Consider the following 16,317-nt stretch of genomic DNA (forward strand, 5'->3'; position numbering starts at 1 on the left):
CCCTTCACACGTTGAATTGAAATAGTAACCCCCTTCTACTATTTCCCAGTCAGATTTGTTTTCTAGACAAAACTACCAAAATATATCTCTTATTTATTAGATATAAGCTGTCTATATATTTGCATAAATGTAAGTACTCAAATAAAATGCCAATTGATTTCATGTAACCAAGCATTTCTTCCATAACCCTCAACAAGACTAAATGATTTCCAGATAATGAATTTCTAACGTGAACCATGAGTTACGTTCAAGACATATTTTTTGAACTAACATAAAGCAACAAACAAAAGTTGGAAGAAGGGAAAACATCCTAGCAATTTGCAATAAGAAAAATCTCACCCACATCACTTTCAACATAAATATTTGTTTAATGAGAATATTTATGTATTAAAGCACAGTTGAAGTGTTCAATGTTTTTTGTTGTTTATCAACAGGTTAAGCAGTTTTGACATAATAAACTTAAAATCTATGATTAACTCAAATTACTACTGAAATTTAGAATTTCAACTTAAGGTTTAACTTATGTTTTAGGAATCCTAATTACTTTTTCCCATCAAAGTTGGAGATTTAAATTATTAATGAAATTTAGAATATTAAACAAGGTTTAAATTTTATTTTGGAGGAATGGAATGTCAATTATATTGTTACCAAAGTTTATTTTGGAGAAATGTCAACCATATTGTTACTAAAGTTAGAGATTACATTGATTGCTTATATTAGATTATTTTAATCTAGATCTTTAACATTTAAACAAAAAAATGGAGAAAAAACTGTAACTCTTGCTTTTAAATTTAGGTGCCGTTTGGCCATAAATATCAAAAATAAATTTACTTTTTTTGAAATTTTTGAAGTTGGAGTTGTGTTTGGCCATAGTTTTTGAAATTATAATGTAAAAAAGCGAAAAATGTGAAATTTTTTTGAAAAATAAGTTTTTCTTATTTTTGGTATTCCGGAATATCACTCCGGAGTTGTATTCTGAATTTTTATGGCCAAATGCTAAAAGTAAAAGAAATGAAAAATATTCCGGAAAGAGTGAATATTTTTATGGCCAAACGGCTGCTCAGTTTAAGCAAGCCCCTGTTTAGAGCAAAAATAGCAATTGGAAGTAGCGCTGTTTACAAAAAAGAAAGAAAGGGTGACCATCTTCTCTGTAGTCTGTTCAGACACAAAAAGCAGAGTAGACAGCTCAACTACAACTTGTGAGCCCATTTCAGCATCTTCTAATCTCTTCATTAGTTTAATCTAAAGTGAGAAAGAAAAGAAAAAGAACTACACAGAAGAGTTTCCATTGAAAGAAAGAAAAGAAAAGTTAGGAGTAACTTAATTCTGTTAGATCTGTCATCTCATCTGCATACTCATATTTTAGTGTTACAGGTAGAGAAACAGAGTTGAAGGTAAGATGAGGAGCTTTTGGTGGTCTTTAATGGTCTTATTCCTATTGGGTTTCTCCAATGGAGAAAGTCCATATAGATTCTATACTTGGAATGTTACTTATGGTGATATCTATCCTCTTGGTGTCAAGCAACAGGTACTACTTGTATTGTCTTAATCTTTTTTCTGTTTTTAAGATTATTGGTTAATGGGGTTGGAAACTCTGTACTTTGTTTACTCTATTTTTTTGACTGTCAATATCAAGAAATGCTTTGGATTTGAAATATGTGCATTGTTTTTACTCTTTTCATGTGAGGAGATTATTTCTGTATATTTCAGGGGATATTGATAAATGGGCAATTTCCAGGACCCCCAATTGAGTGTGTCACCAATGACAATGTGATTGTCAGTGTTTTCAATAATCTGACTGAACCATTTCTCTTGTCCTGGTGAGCACTTATTTCCCTATGCATATTTGAATGAACTGCTTAGTCTCGAATCTGTTTAAGTTACATGTAGAAAATCAGGACGATAATGTTCTACAGCAGTGTCTGAGTTGCTGTCTTAATGTACATTAGATATGTTACTCTCATTATATCATATTTTAATGTAGTCTCTTGACCGATTTTGAATTATCTGCATAGGGTATTGCTTAATCATGAAGAAATGGCTTTCACTTTCAAAAATGATAAATAGATCTGAAACTCCTTGAAGTTATTCAAATGCGTATGAAAGTATTGAATAACATATTCATCATTCTCTAAGCAATTTGGCGCAAAGGCTGTTTTAAGTCCAAAAAAAAAATGTCACATCTATATAGTTAGAAATAACTTAACTTTAAAATTCACTTTTTACCCTTAATGAAACGACTTACAGCCACACAAATATTTAATGCTGTTTTAAGCCACAAATTTCAAAAGTTTTCCTTTTGGGACTACTTAACTGTGAAGAAATGGCTTTCACTTTCAGAAATAACAACCAGATCTGGAACTCGTGGAAGTCTTGAATAATATATTCATCAGCTGAGATTCTCTAATATTTAGTCATGGCTAAGCAATTTGGAACTATTGGATTGTTTTATCTCTTGGTAATTATGCCTCATTCTGTTTCATGTTTGTCATCTGCCTGGATAGTGAACAAAACCTCAATGAACACCTGAAGTTCCAGCATATATAATTAATAAGAATACAAAATCGACTATTGGGCAGGAATGGAATTCAACAGAGGAGGAACTCATGGCAAGATGGAGTTTATGGGACTAACTGTCCAATCCCACCAGGCCAGAATTTCACATATGTCCTACAAGTTAAGGACCAGATTGGCAGTTTCTTCTATTTCCCATCACTCGCTATGCACAGAGCTGCTGGAGGTTATGGTGGCATTAAAATAGATAGTCGTCCGTTGATTCCTGTTCCTTTCCCTCCACCTGCTGGTGAATACACCATATTGGTTGGTGACTGGTTCAAGCAAAATCACACTGTGAGTAGCGTATAAATACATATTCTTGAAACATTTTGTGGATCCGTTAAGACTCTGAATCTTATTGCACATATCACAGGATCTTAAGGCAATTTTAGATGGAGGAAGTGATCTTCCCTTCCCTGACGGCCTTCTAATGAACGGCCGTGGGTCCAATGGTTTAACTTTCACAGTTAATCAAGGTGATCAGACTATTTATTTGCATTAACTCTTGCAAAATAAACACCGCATTTCTTGCTTTTACATTGTAGTGACTAAGAATCTTCTTTCCAGGCAGGACTTACAGATTCAGGATTTCCAATGTTGGCCTCACAACAGCAATAAATTTTAGAATTCAGGGGCACAAGATGGTCTTAGTTGAAGCAGAAGGGACTCACACCCTACAAAACACCTACGAGTCGCTTGATATCCATTTGGGTCAGTCCTATTCTGTATTGGTCACAATGGACCAACCGGGACAGGACTATTACATTGTCGCCTCAACACGGTTCACTTCACCAGTACTAACAACGACATCAATTCTTCACTATAGCAACTCAGCAGGAAGTGTTTCTGGGCCTGCCCCAGGTGGACCAACAATTGAGATTGATTGGTCTCTCAATCAGGCTCGGTCTGTTAGGTACATTGTGAATTTTTGCTGAATGGAGATCAGAAACTGCCTGCATGCTTGTCCTTTTGTTCTCTGTGAGATTGGGATTTTTTCATTTTTGGCCTGTCGGCTGAAATGAATTACAGGCGCTAGCCAAATATTGAAAACTTATATACTGATATATATATATATATATATATATATATAGACACACAAACACACAAAACCTATACATTTATTGGTTGTTATTCTTTTGAGTGGTCTAAAAATGTAATTATGCCACTTTTGAGTGCAGGCAAAATTTGTCAGCAAGTGGTCCAAGGCCAAATCCGCAAGGTTCTTATCACTATGGGTTGGTTAACACCACGCGAACAATTAGATTGGCAAGTTCTGCTCCAGTGATCAATGGTAAACAGAGGTTTGCTGTCAACAGTGTGTCGTTCATTCCAGCAGACACACCACTCAAACTTGCAGACTACTTCAACATTCCCGGGGTATTCAACCTTGGCAGCATCCCGGATAACCCTACTGGAGGTGGTGGTTACCTCCAGACTTCTGTCATGGCTGCTGATTTTAGAGCCTATGTCGAAGTTGTGTTCGAGAATCCAGAAGACATTGTGCAGTCATGGCACATTGATGGGCATATCTTCTTTGTTGTAGGGTAAGTCCGTTCATTTCAGCTAGAAAGGAAAAGAAATGAAAATATAAGGGACAAAAAGCTGTTGGAGTAATGTTTTTGAGGGTTATGCCTTTGAGTTAACTTCCATACAATGACGTCAGGTCGCTAAAAGAATAACTACCGTCAGACCTCTCTATAACAGCATAACAACATTTTACTATAACGGTCAAGTTCTTTTTTGAACTGATTTTTCATGTTATGTCATATGTTCTCTATGACAACATTTTACTATAACAACCAAAAAATATCCAGACAAACGATGCTGTTATAGTCATATAGAAGTTTGACTGTAAATGTAACCGTCCATAATAAGTGAGACTAGTAACACAAAAGTAAGACAGTTAACCTCTACAATTGGTTAAAATACGCTAATAGTGTATATAAATTAAATCCTACGCCTTTAGTTTGTTAACACTGATTATATGAACAGGATGGATGGTGGACAATGGTCACCTGCAAGCAGATCGAACTACAACTTGAGAGATGGAATTTCGCGTTGCACAATTCAGGTATTTCCCAAATCCCAACTAAACTTTTCAAGTTCAAGTTCGACAAAGTTCATCAGCTTCCTTTTATGTGTGTTTTCAACATTTCTTTTCCTTAACTTGGTGATCAACAGGTATATCCAAAGTCATGGACAGCCCTATACATGCCATTGGACAATGTGGGAATGTGGAACATCAGATCAGAAAACTGGGCTCGCCAGTACTTAGGCCAGCAATTCTACCTTCGTGTTTATTCGCCAGCCAATTCATGGAGAGATGAGTATCCAATTCCAAAGGGTGCTCTTCTCTGTGGCCGAGCAGCAGGTCGGAGTACTCGCCCACTCTAATTAAGGAATGAACCATCAGCTTAACAGTCACGAAAGGGTGACTGGTCTTATTTGTTAGTATGAGAGCTGTGACAAACAATTCTAAAGGGGAAGTAGCAGAATCTGCTCTTTTTGAGCACTTCGTTTTTCTTTCTTGCCCATTTAGAATGTTATCTTATTCCATTTTAGGATTACTTTTGAGATTCTTGATTGCGGCATGAGAGGAAAAGTAATGTGTATTCCTCCAAGTTCATTTTGTGCAACTCAATTCATGAAGTTGCTTCCATTTATTCATCCATTCTTGATTATCCTCTGATGCTTGTATAATTCGTTTTCAATGCTTCATACTAGGCATTCAAAATTAGCCCATAAGAATATGACTGGTCCAACTCGTGCAACTCAGCTCATTTTATCCCAACTCATGTCAACCCATCATAAAATCGAGCGGGTCATTTGCTCTTATGCTCCTCTTTTGTGCCGGTCTTTAATTTTTGCCCTTCAAATGAGTTGGTCTTTAATTTTTGCGCTTCAAATCGGACTTATGCCCTTATGCCCCTATAGGCATAACTTCGATTTTGATGGATAAAAATTAAAGGCCAACCCATCTGAAGGTCAAAAATTAAAGACCAACCCATTTGAAGGGCAAACCGTGCAATTACTTCAATATTTAGCCCAAATTAATTTGCCCAAATCCAATAAAACCCACATTTTGACACACTACTTCTTATGTAGTACTGCTCTGTTTGCTTGATTATCTCTTGTTTTATATAAGGCTCTGAATTATGCTTGACCTTTCAATCTTTTACACTAGCAAATTCAGGATTCAATGGCCCTGGGTGTTCACCTTTAAAACAACAAAAAAATCAATTGTTTTGAGTCAATTTCAAACTCTACTCCTTCATAGCTTAGTCTAAGGCCTGCTACCTTTTAATTAAAGCATCAAGTTCTTTTATTGTTCCCTAGGTGCTATTTAATATTTTATGTCAAAATTTAATATTTTCTATATGTAGAGTATTCGCTGCCATTAATGGGTACCTGGACACAAAAAATTAATACACATGGATCTGCCCCCGTTCTTTCATTGTTGTGATGTAAAACCACTAAAAGACAATGATACAATAGCAAAATTCGGACTGTTTTTTTTTTCTTTCAATATTGATAAAAGCGCTCTAATTTTGACTTTTAAAACAACTATCAATTGTTTTCATTTTAATTTCATCTCTTCATTTTAATATACTTTTTCCAATAAATTTTAAAAAGAACCGACTCCTTTTTCAATTTGAAAATTAGTAAAAAAATATCATGCTACCATCAATGAAAAACTTTAATATTCTTACGGGTAACATATTTAGAATCACAAATTTTAAAAGTGGTTAAACACAACTATGAGAGTAGATACAGATATAAATTTTGAGTTGTTATAATAAAGTCGGCAGCTTTAGTGAAATGAGGGAAGCAATAAGCTTAGTAAGAGAGCCGTTCGTAGGAAAAGGTGACACCTTGAATTTCAGCGTACGCGACTCAAACTTCAATGCATGTCTAAGACCAATCAACCATCAATCATAATTCCCCCCCACACCGACACTATTCTATTAGCATCTAAGCATAAAAGAGCACAAATAAAAAGCACAGTCCCTTGTTGTAAAGCGTGTCAAAAAATAGTTGGGCAAAATATATCTATTTTAAGTAAGAAAAGTACTCAATTGGGGAGCGGGCTGTCTCTCTTCATACTTCATTCTTAAGTTTACTCTTCAAAAGTACTACTATCTCTGCTCTTCAAAAGTACACACGCTTCACTGACTCGAAGACAAACAAGAAATATGGGAAAAGGGTGGAGGTGTTATTGGTTACCTTTAATGGTGGTAGTGGTGATGTTACTTCATGTAAATGTCATCAATGGGGACGACCCTTATAGGTTTTATACTTGGAATGTTACATACGGTGATATTTACCCTCTGGGTGTCAAACAACAGGTACCCTCTTTTGACCTTGCTACTTGTTATATGCTGAAATCCTATGTCGCTAGAATTTTTCAAAAATGTTGCCCGCACCCGTGTTGAATTCTTGAAAAATGCACTATTTTTGGAGGATTTGACATGCACTAGTCCGAGCAACATAGTAGAAACCTGTAGTTATAAGAGTGGTTTAAGTCATCTTAGTAAAGTTAATTGTCTCTGTCTGTTTATCTCTGTTTCGCAACAGAGGGATATTGGATTTTCTCTGAGGAATGGATTTTTTCTTTGGTGCTGGCACTGACAGCTTCTTTTTTATATTTTTTTTGTTTAAAAATGGCAGGGGATATTAATAAATGGGCAATTTCCAGGACCAACTATTGACTGTGTGACCAATGACAACTTGATTATCAATGTTTTCAACAACTTGGATGAGCCCTTTCTCATTTCTTGGTAATTATGCTTTGCATTCCTATATTTTTGTTCTTATGGTTTTACTAATTGATTGGTAACAGCTTGCTTATTATGAATTCTTTTTTCCCTTGTGATAGTTATTACTCCTACTTTTTGTTGAGGGCTGCACTTTTAAGTTTTATGTACACAACATAGTGTTGTCGTTATGTGTCATTATTGGCTCTGTATCCCTTCTGCAACTTCATGGACACTATGTACATTGAGATCTTTGCTTACTTTTTTATTTTTTCCTGTATAATGTTAAATTATCAAACGATATGCTATCTTATGTCGTGTGTACCCTCTTAAAGTAGATTATTATTTACAAATATACATTCTTACAAAATGATTTCTGCATCTTCATTATTTAAACAAAGATTTCCTAATAGGTTATCTAAGCTCACTTATAAGTAGGATATCACTTAGTTCCAATTTGACAATATTATTTAAACAAAGATTTCCTAGTAGGTTATCTAGCTCACTTATAAGTGGCATATCACTTGGTTCCAATTTGACAATCTTTTTCATTATCATGATCTGATAGTTCCCCACCATATTGATTCGCGCTACAAATTTGTTCTGTTGAATAACATGCATGGAATGATTTCAATTCAGGAATGGCATCGAGCAAAGGAGAAATTCGTGGCAGGATGGAGTCTATGGTACTAATTGTCCCATTCCACCAGGCCAAAACTTCACTTATGTTCTCCAAGTCAAAGATCAGATTGGTAGTTTCTACTACTTCCCTTCTCTTGCCTTCCACAAAGCAGCAGGAGGATTCGGTAGCATAAATATCGCCAGCCGCCCCAGGATTCCCGTTCCTTTTCCTCCTCCTGCTGGAGAGTTCTACATACTCACTGGAGATTGGTTCAAACAAAACCACACTGTGAGCCTGTGCACTTCCAACAAATTTTATTTAAATCTTATCATTAAGTTTGGTCACTAAGGGAATTCATTTTCTGATAATCCATGTGCTTATTTGCATTTTATAGGACCTCAAAGCAATTTTGGACGGTGGGCATGATCTTCCCTTCCCTGACGGGCTCCTTATCAATGGACGTGGATCAAATGGTTATACGTTCACCGGGGATCAAGGTCACCTTTTAATCAGACATAGTCCTATCAATTTTTTGGCTGTGTACTTTTTTTTGGCAAATAAGGGAACATTTTATTCACCAAGTATACTCTACAGCTCAAGAAAAAGAAAAAAAGAGAATAAGAACATCCAGAAGACTGGGTTATAACTTCCCAGCTTCACTTCTCTACATCAAAACTTGCTATGCCTCATACTAACTAGGGGTAAAAATTCAAGTTAGCTAGTCTTCTATTCAATCTACTCCTCAAAGTCCCTCTCTGGTGAACCTCTTGTATGATGAGCTTCACAATTGCATCTTCACTTCTCTGCTTATGTTGAAATTTTTTGGCATTTCTCTCCTGCCAGATGTGGTAAATAGCCCCAGCCAATGTCATCTTGTAAATCTCTGCATGATCACTCTTGCCTTTGCAATGCTCTATAGCCCAATCAACTTCACCTTGCCAATCTAAAACCTGTCTGGTAATTCCTTGCCATTGTAACAACCTTCTCCACACACCTGATGAGATAACACAGTCAAAAAAACAAGTGGGACACTGTTTCATTGGTTTTAACACAATGAGGACAGTGTTCATCTTCTAATACATCCCAATGAGTTAGCCTGTCCTTGGTGAGTAACCTTCCATATATAGATAGCCTCAGCACAAAAATCCATTTGGGAGATCCCAAGTTGTGGCATAATAGATTCTTCCAAGGTACATTCTGAAAAGTTCCTCTGAGCAGTAAATACTATCTCTGGATTGAGAAGTTGTTCATTTGTATTACTTCACCCTCCATATAGCCTGCATCTTCCAACCTTTTGCTGGCCTTTAATATCTTCTGAATTAACCAAGATGCATTCTTCCTTACCTCTCCCCATAGCGATCCTCCTTTTCCAAAATAAATGTGAACCCATTGAACCCACAACTTATCTTTCTTGGAGCATAGATTCCTGTCCTTGGCTGTATACTTCTCTTTCTGTTAATCTGATACATATATATATCCTCTTTTTTGGGTTTTTTTCATTTTTGGCCCGTCGGCCGAAATTAATTATGGGCGCTAGCCAACACTGATTATGCATATTATGTGTATATTATATGTATATTTTGTATATACAATATGTATGTTATCTGTATATTTATACTTAATATACAATATTTATACTTAATATACAAAACCTATACATTTGCTGGCTATTATTCTTTTGAATGATCTAAAAATGTAATTATCCCTTCTTTTTTTCTCGGTTCCAGGCAAGACTTACAGATTCAGGATATCAAATGTCGGGCTCACGACTTCGGTAAATTTCAGAATCCAGGGGCATAAGATGATGGTAGTTGAAGTAGAAGGGACTCACACTGTGCAAAATACATATGATTCGCTTGATATCCATTTGGGACAGTCCTATTCTGTGTTGTTAACAGCAGATCAACCTGCACGTGATTACTATATAGTTGTCTCGACGCGTTTCACATCCCAAGTTCTCACAGCTACGTCTACTCTTCGTTATAGTAACTCAGCAGGAAGTGTTTCTGGCCCTCCTCCTGGTGGACCAACAACTGAAATCGATTGGTCTCTTAATCAGGCCCGATCTCTCAGGTGCATCTCTCTTTACTTTGATATCAATGATAGCAACTAGAACTAAATGGAGGGATAACTACATTTTTGGACCGCTCAAAAGAATAATAGCCAGACAATATTTATGTTTTGTATATTAAGTTTAAATATACATATATTATATACACAAAATAAACATATAATATACATAATCAGTATATAGGTTTTTTATATTTTGGATAGCACCCGTAATTAATTTCGGTCAACCGGCCAAAAATGAAAAAATACTCATCTTGTTGCAGAGTACTAAATAAGCTTCCATTTGAATTGCTAGATGAACAAAGTTCCTAACTCATTAGGTCATGTAAACTGCTGCTTTGTGCCATTAGTTCCCAATCATATGCTATGCAAAATTTTGTTTTCTTGGTTGTTTAACACCTATGCTTGTATGGTAACAGGCGTAATCTATCAGCTAGTGGACCGAGACCTAACCCCCAGGGTTCCTACCACTACGGACTGATTAACACCACGCGCACAATTAGACTCGCGAATTCAGCTCCAATCATCAATGGGAAGCAAAGATATGCTATCAATAGCGTGTCGTTTATTCCAGCAGATACACCGCTTAAACTTGCTGATCACTTCAATATTCCCGGGGTCTTTACCCTTGGAAGCATTCCAGATAGCCCTACTGGTGGTGGTGCTTACCTTCAGACATCCGTTATGGCTGCTGATTTTCGAGCTTATACTGAGGTTATCTTTGAAAATTTAGAAGACAGTGTTCAGTCTTACCACATTGATGGACACCATTTTTTCGTCGTGGGGTGAGTTTCTAAAATTGAAGTCTTGTATGTTAAACTTAACTCCAAATTCTTTATGTATACAATATCTAACTCTATGAAATAAACAGGATGGGAGGAGGAGAATGGACTCCTGCAAGCAGATTAACATACAATTTAAGGGACACGATTTCTCGTTCAACTGTTCAGGTAACTTAATGGGATAATTACATTTTTGGACCTCTCAAAAAAATTATAGCCATCAAATGTATAGGTTTTGTATATTAAGTATAAATATGCATATAATACATATTGTATACATATAATATATATAAATATACATATAATACAGATTGTATACATATAATATACATAATTAGTGTATTGGTTTTGTATATTTTGTATACATAATGGTATGTAAATTGATTATACCTATAATCAAATCACATCTTTTCGACTAATTTCTGAAATTAAGCACTTAGTTGGTTTGCAATTTGATCATTATTGATAGGTGTACCCCAAGTCTTGGACTGCGCTATACATGCCATTAGACAATGTGGGAATGTGGAATATAAGGTCTCAGAATTGGGCTCGCCAATATTTAGGCCAGCAATTTTATCTGCGAGTTTTTTCACCAGCAAATTCATTGAGAGATGAATATCCAATTCCCAACAATGCCCTTCGTTGTGGAAGAGCAGCAAATAGATGAACTCTGCACCAATGATTATAACAACCTGCAGAATTGTTATATGTAGGTGGCTATAATCATACTATTTATTACATTTGAATAGGGCCATTCTGCATATTATAAGTGCAGGTGACTCTGTTTTTCTTTTATATCTATTGTTTTGGCTTCAAGTAGGTGTTACTGATGTGCTCATTGAAATAATCCAATTCTTGATTTTATTCACTTATCTTTGGCTTCAGTGATTTTTCCTTTCAGACTATTTAACTGTTGTTTTTGTCGGAATCAATGTAATTTCCTTTGTTTTCATACGTTTGGCCGGAGCCCGAAAATATTCGCACTTACTCTTTTCTGTCAAACGAATGATGGAGTTGGGTAGAATTTTAAGTTAACGAGTTCCGAACCGTAGAATAGTCAGCTTCTTAAATTTTGAATAAATTATTTATACATATTAAGTGGATTTCTTAACGGAAGTATAGAATTTTGGCTAAAACTATCAAGTAACAAGAACTCTAACACCTCCCTTGGAGTTATGAGTGCAAGGTAAAAAATGTTGAGATGATAATGTAGTTGGTGGCAGTCTTGTAAGTACAAAGAAGTATAGGGAGTTAGTAGCAATTAGTCTAGGGTAGTAGCAATTAGTATAGGGTCTTAGTTGCAATTAATGAGGCGGTTAGTGGAGTTAGTTGTAACTTTATATATACACAGTTAGATAGGATATTTTACTCATTCCTTTGTAAACAAAATGAATACGATTCTCTCTCAATACACAAGCAATTGATATTTTGTGTTGGCTTCAATATCTTCATAGATCTGGTATTTCTCACTGCAATCTTTTAACATGGTATCACAGCTGGATTAGGATGATCGAATCTAGTTATCACTGATATTGTGTTTATTTTCGAGAAATCTGGTTCAAATTTTGATCGAAAACCTTCATTTTTGAGAATTAACAATGGCGGAAATGGACATTGATGATCATCGTTAGGGGTGTACATGGATTGGGTTCGGGTTTTTCGAATACCAAACCAAACCAATTGCATCGGGTTTTTAAATCTATAAACCAAACCAAACCAATAAAAGTCGGGTTCTTCAACGTCGGATCTTTTCGGTTTTTTCAGGTTGCTCGGATTTTTTGGGTTTTTTTCCCGGTAAAGTCTTCTACAAAATATATGACTTGTACTTCAAATATTTATTTAGTTCTAGTAAGATATGACCATCTAATTAAGATATTTTTTAAAAAAATAACACAAAATGTGAATGAGAGATGACATTGTACTAAAATATTCAACAAAAAAAGTAATGAAATCGCATAAAATAAAATGATCAGAATCTAAAAGTACTACGTCATGCTATAATAAATATGGCTAATTTATAAGGCATATAGAAAGTATTAAGTCATGCTAAAAGAAGTACGGCTAATAAGTCTTAATTACGTGACTAAATATTAAAAAAAAGAAGTAAAATTATGTTATTTATTTTCACTCTCCAAACCAATATAAACTAAAGAATAGATATCCAACATTACTATCATTCCTAGTGTTATAATTGATTTTTTTTTTTTGTTAGCATTAGTATTGATTTGATATTTGTTGGGTTTTATTTGAGTTACTAATATCTATGGGCTATAAAACTTATTGGACCATTCAAAATTCTAATTTCAAGCTTGAAATAATATGTAAAGACAAAAAACTATGAAAAAGTTTAAGAAATATTTATTAATTACATTATAATTAAATACTTTTATGTATAAAATATCTTTGAAATTTTATACTTGTAATGTCGGGTTGGTTTGATTCGGTTTGACTTTTTTTCAGCTAAAACCAAACCAAACCAAGAGTGGTTGGGTTTTTCTGTTAAAACTAAACCACGAGTGGGATTTTTTTCTCGGTTTGATTCGGATTATCGGTTTGGTGCGGTTTGTCAATTTCCTTTGTACACCCTTAATCATCGTCATCCTTTTTACCTACAACCGTCAGATAATTACGAAATGTGATAATTTCAATTCAATTGAAATGATCTGAGAACTATTCCACCCGGAGCAGAGCAATGAGGTTAGCATTGCGAGCTAAACACAAATTAGGGTTCATCGATGGCACCTGCACCAAGGACCAATTCAAAGACGATCTAGAGGAAGAATGGGAGCGTGTGAATGCTACAATTTTGACCTGGATTATGAACACAGTCTCAAAGGAATTGGTGAGTGGGCTTGTGTATGCAGATGATGTTCATACGGTGTGGAAGGACCTTAAGGAGCGTTTGACAAAGTCAATGGATTGAGGATTTACAATATTCATAGAGAAATAGCCACAATCTCTCAAAGTACTTCTGATATTTCAGTATACCATACTCGACTGCATTTACTTTGGGATGAATATTATTCCTTGATTCTTGCAATTTGTGGATGTGATAAGTCGAAGGATTTTATGGTGCATCTTGAGCAACAAAGCTTTTTCAGTTTATGATGGGACTGAATGAAACACATAGTGCTATTAGAAGTCAAATTTTGCTCATGTCACTATTACCATCGGTTAGTCAAGCTCATGCTATGCTTGTTGATGAGGAAAATCAAAGGAAGATTTGTGGCTCTAGTTCACAAGCAAATGTTGTTAATGAAGTGCATGAGAACACAGTGCTAATGAGTGTTGGTGACAATCAACAGAGATACAAGAAGTTTAATAACTTTAGTAATTCTTCCGATAACTCTTCATATGAGAATATAGCCAGGACTAGTAAGAGGTTTAACAGCTTCAGTAATTTGGTTTGTGAGTTTTGTAGAGCTAAAGGTCATACAAAGGAAACTTGCTATAAACTAGTAGGATATCCATTAGGTTTTAAGGGAAAGCAAAAACAGGTGTATAGACAGACAAATATGGTGATAAATGATGATGTGTTAGTTAAGGAGGATGCAGAGATTGGAGGAATTTTGGTTGCTAACAATGGAGTTGCTCAGAATGAACAGTCTCAGAGGGTGGTCCATACTTCTAGCAGCAGTGGAAGTACTCAGAATTACTTCACTGATGATCAGTATAATCAAATCATGAGGTTTCTGATCAAAAGCAAAGGAAATGAGGTGGAAGCTTCAGCTAACATGGCAGGTAATGTTACCATAGCAAGTAATGTTAATTCACAGTCTATGCAGCCTAATGATGAGTCTTGGATAGTAGATAGTGGTGAAACTAACCACATGACTAATAATCCTAAATTGATGACCAATATAATTGATTTGCCTGACTCCAAGAAAGGTAATATGCATCTTCCAGATGGTAAAACTGTTCCAATTGCTTATCAAGAGAAGTGTAGTATTACAAGTGGATATACTATAAAGAATGTCTTGTATGTGCATGAGTTCAAGTATGATCTTTTGTCGTATGTGCATGAGTTCAAGTACGATCTTTTGTCTGTGTCAAAGTTGACTAAAGAGCTACATTGCTCAATGCTTTTCTTTCCACATTTATGTGTATTCAAGGACCTAAGCACTGGGAGAGTGAGGGGGGTTGCTAAGGAAGAAGGTGGTTTGTATCTCTTGCTTCTACAGAAATCTGTAGGAGGAGATGATGATATCATAAGGAAACAAAGTTGTTTTGTAGATAGTGGCATAGAAGATGTTCAGGTTTGGCACAAGAGACTTGGTCATATTCCAGCAAGTGTTATGAAGAAACTAGATTTTTTGAAGAATAAAGTTTCTGTTTGTAATTTCAATAACTGCACTGTGTGCCCTATAGCTAAACAAGTAAGGAAACCCTTTGCTATGAGTACTACTAGATCATCTAAGCCCTTCCAGTTGTTACACATAGATATCTGGGGCCCTTATAATGTTTTCACTTATAATGGCTATAGGTACTTTCTAACAATTGTAGATGATCACTTAATGATGATATGGATTTACTTGATGAAATTGAAAAATGATTCTATTGTTTTGCTTAAAATTTTTGTTAAGATGGTGAATGTGCAATTTGGTATATATGTTCAAATGCTTAGATCAGATAATGGTGCTGAATTTTTTAGCAAAAAATGCACTGATTTCTTGTTGGCTAGTGGGATTGGATACCAAAGCAGTTGCCCACACATTCCTCAACAAAATGGAGTGGTGGAGAGGAGACATAGGCACATCTTGGAGGTTGCAAGAGCTTTGAGATTTCAAGGGAGCATACCACTACAATTCTGGGGAGATTGTGTCCTCTCTGCAGTTTACCTAATCAATAGACTACCCTCTACAGTTTTAGGTGGCAAATCTCCCTATGCAGTCTTCCATAAATGCAATCTTAGTATGACACATTTAAGGGTGATAGGGTGTTTGTGTTTTGCTACTGTCACTGAGAGGATATATAAATTTTCACCCCGGGCAGTTGCAGCTGTGCACATGGGATATTGCACAACTCGAAAGGCATCTAGGTTGTATGATTTCAGGAATAAGAATTTTTTTTGTTATTAGGGATGTTACTTTTAGAGAGCATCTATTCCCCTTCAAACTATTGCAAAAGGAAGACACTACTCTTTTGTTCTTAGAAGTTGACACATCTCCTATTGATCACCATACACATATACCTACATATCCTCCTGAAAATCCAGCTATTGCTACTCAACATGATCCTTTATCACCACTTCCAGATCACCTACCATATGAGCATCTCTTGCATGCCTCCACCACCCTTGACAAATCCCTTACCAGATGAACCTGACTTGCCTGCTGAGCATATCATTCCAGCAGAGGACGTAGAACAAGCTACAAATATTGACCATGCCATTCTTGCTGATATACCAGCTGATAATGTTTCTCATTTGAGGAAATCTGGTAGAGGTGTTAAACCTCTCATCTGGATGAGTGATTATTTATGTTCAGGCTCAGGAAAATCCAAATCCACCCTTTCTTATCCTCTGTCAAATTAC

At 35.6% G+C, this 16,317-nt stretch overlaps 2 protein-coding genes across 2 annotated transcripts; both read left to right on the top strand.

Moving 5' to 3' along the window:
- The first annotated feature begins 1,086 nt into the window (after positions 1-1,086).
- Positions 1,087-5,237, top strand: LOC132036063 (L-ascorbate oxidase homolog). The gene is made up of 9 exons (XM_059426291.1): positions 1,087-1,199; positions 1,375-1,528; positions 1,711-1,820; positions 2,580-2,850; positions 2,930-3,032; positions 3,124-3,469; positions 3,735-4,100; positions 4,549-4,627; positions 4,738-5,237. The coding sequence occupies exons 2-9, from the start codon at positions 1,400-1,402 to the stop codon at positions 4,948-4,950; spliced, it is 1,617 nt and encodes a 538-aa protein (XP_059282274.1). The 5' UTR covers positions 1,087-1,199; positions 1,375-1,399; the 3' UTR covers positions 4,951-5,237.
- A 1,217-nt stretch (positions 5,238-6,454) lies between these two features.
- On the top strand, positions 6,455-11,668 carry LOC132036175 (L-ascorbate oxidase homolog). The gene is made up of 8 exons (XM_059426441.1): positions 6,455-6,902; positions 7,225-7,334; positions 7,950-8,220; positions 8,327-8,429; positions 9,660-10,005; positions 10,422-10,787; positions 10,874-10,952; positions 11,254-11,668. Exons 1-8 carry the CDS (start codon positions 6,750-6,752, stop codon positions 11,449-11,451), a joined length of 1,626 nt encoding a protein of 541 aa, XP_059282424.1. The 5' UTR covers positions 6,455-6,749; the 3' UTR covers positions 11,452-11,668.
- The last annotated feature ends 4,649 nt before the right edge of the window (positions 11,669-16,317 follow it).

This window comes from Lycium ferocissimum, chromosome 11 (genome assembly GCF_029784015.1).
Source record: "Lycium ferocissimum isolate CSIRO_LF1 chromosome 11, AGI_CSIRO_Lferr_CH_V1, whole genome shotgun sequence".
NCBI classification, from domain to species: Eukaryota; Viridiplantae; Streptophyta; class Magnoliopsida; order Solanales; family Solanaceae; genus Lycium; species Lycium ferocissimum.